The sequence below is a fragment of the Triticum aestivum genome, chromosome 1A (assembly GCF_018294505.1).
Source record: "Triticum aestivum cultivar Chinese Spring chromosome 1A, IWGSC CS RefSeq v2.1, whole genome shotgun sequence".
NCBI classification, from domain to species: Eukaryota; Viridiplantae; Streptophyta; class Magnoliopsida; order Poales; family Poaceae; genus Triticum; species Triticum aestivum.
This window is the reverse complement of record NC_057794.1, coordinates 48,852,409-48,854,412: the sequence shown is the minus strand read 5'-3', so window position 1 is coordinate 48,854,412 and position 2,004 is coordinate 48,852,409. Positions and strand designations below refer to the sequence as shown.

The 2,004-nt window shown below is 44.7% G+C and overlaps 1 protein-coding gene across 2 annotated transcripts in view; it reads left to right on the top strand.

Annotated features, from left to right (window-relative positions):
• The window catches only part of LOC123188981 (uncharacterized), a 7,090-nt gene that overhangs the window by 1,483 nt on the left and 3,603 nt on the right, over positions 1 to 2,004 (top strand). For both annotated transcript variants that reach the window (XM_044601300.1, XM_044601293.1), the window contains 3 exons: positions 86 to 148; positions 229 to 486; positions 617 to 723. In XM_044601300.1, coding sequence (XP_044457235.1) covers positions 86 to 148; positions 229 to 486; positions 617 to 723 — 428 coding nt within the window. The remainder of the gene's footprint in view (positions 1 to 85; positions 149 to 228; positions 487 to 616; positions 724 to 2,004) is intronic.

Here is a 2,004-nt window from a genome sequence, read left to right as displayed (position 1 = left end):
AGTGTTCATATTTAGTTATTCAAGATCAGATCTGTTACTAGTACAAGGTTTTACCCTTTTGTGATTTGCTTTATCATCTATGCAGATGACAGATCTATACCAAGAGGCCAATGGAGAATCATCGCATGAACAGATTCCTAATAGCTCGGTGAGAGTGATGAAAGATCTGTTAATAATTTGTGAAGTATTTTCTACTCCTTCTGATTCACCAAAATCATCTATATGCAGAAACACCTTCTTACCAAGATCAAGGCTTTGTATTCTAACAATCCGAAGCATCATGGAGAAGGCACAAGTTCTAGAAATATCCGTGTTCAAACAAGTCAAATGTGTCATGGAGAAGGCTCAAGTTCAAGAAATATCCATCCTCAAACGAGTCGTATGTTCCACCATGATACAGAGGACGAAGTATATGATTATCAGCCAACCTCCCATTTGGTCACATTGCTGGATAAGTTGAGCTTAAGAGAGAACCATAATGATGCAGTAACTCGTCGTCCCTGATCATTCTTTGCATGTTCATTCGTTTATATTCCAATAAGACTTGATAGGTTTCATCCAAATATCTAGTGCAGTTCATAGCTTGAAGAGAAAATAATAATATATTTCTCTGCAGATCACGCAACGCCTATCTGATGTTCCACCTGATGAGAGAACTTTGTTCGTGACATTTTCTAATGGCTATCCACTGACCAAGGATGAACTACATGAATTTTTTATGAGGTATGCCTATCATTTCAGGTTTTATTACATATGTAAATTCACCATTATTTGTTAGGGGAGTGGTATGGTTATTGATTGCAGGTAATAAGCAGTGTAATATAGGAGTCAGCGAGAAATTAGTGAACCAAATTTCTAACATATGCACTCATTCATATATTCACCCCGAGAATTTGATGTGATGCATACAAATACTTTTTAGACAATAGGCTTGTTGAGTCCGACTTTAAATTACTAATTTTCCAAACGGCTATAGTAAAGATACAAAGTGCCGAGGAAACAACTTATAGGGCAGCAAACAAGAGCAAGCTAACAAATGTAAAACAGAAAATGCGGAGCTTGGAGACGTCGAAGTACTCACCAAAGTGAAGATGAAGGAGGAACTTGTGGGAAGTTGAATTGTAGGTCAAGCTCCAAGGTACCTGCTATCATGACCGTCTATTTGACATCATGATCATTGCAGCTGGGAGCACCGCGAGCCCACGTCTGACCGCTCTTGTGTCATTACCAGGCGTTGACCAAGCCCCTATTTGGCATCTTCTGTCACCATTCTCACGTGATGAGCTGCCCCACACAACACAAGCAGATGCTCCATGCAAGATTCCTGCTTCATGGCGTGTGTGCAACAGAGAGAGAGAGAGGCTGTGAGAGAGCAGCCATGGGGAGGAGAGAGAGAAAGCGAAGAAGTACAAGAAAATGAGAGATAGAGAGAGAGAGAGGAGATGAAATGGGACTACGATGTATGTGTGTGTGTGAGGAAGGGAGAACAAAGGTGAAATGGGACTAGGCTGTGTGTGTGAGAAAGAACATAGGTGAAATGGAAGGAGAGAGAATGCGCCATCCCCTCTCAGCATGTGAGCAGTAGAGATAGAGGTTGTGAGAGAGCAGAAATGGGGGAGAGAGAAGAAGAAGAAGATGTGAGAGATATAGGAGAGAGGTCAAGCGTGGAGTTGTGGTGTGTGAGGATGGCTCCCTCTCTTGCTCTCCCTCGCCCGACGCTCCTCTCTTTCCCTTCTCCGGTGACCCGCCCCTCCCCTTCTCTTGTTTACCCTGCCTCCCCGCTCCGGGATCTCCATGTGGCTCGTCCTCCTCCTCTTCTTCACCGGTTCCTTCCGCCCTCCCTGCCCCCTCCCTCGCTCTCTATTCTCTAGTGCGATCTCTCACCAATCACTTCTGGGCACTGGATCTGGATGTCGATGATGTTTTGAGTGCTGGTAGCTCCCCCTCGCCTTCTCCCATGGTGACAGTGCGACGGCACTGCGTGACCTGGGGGCGCTGGGGTCT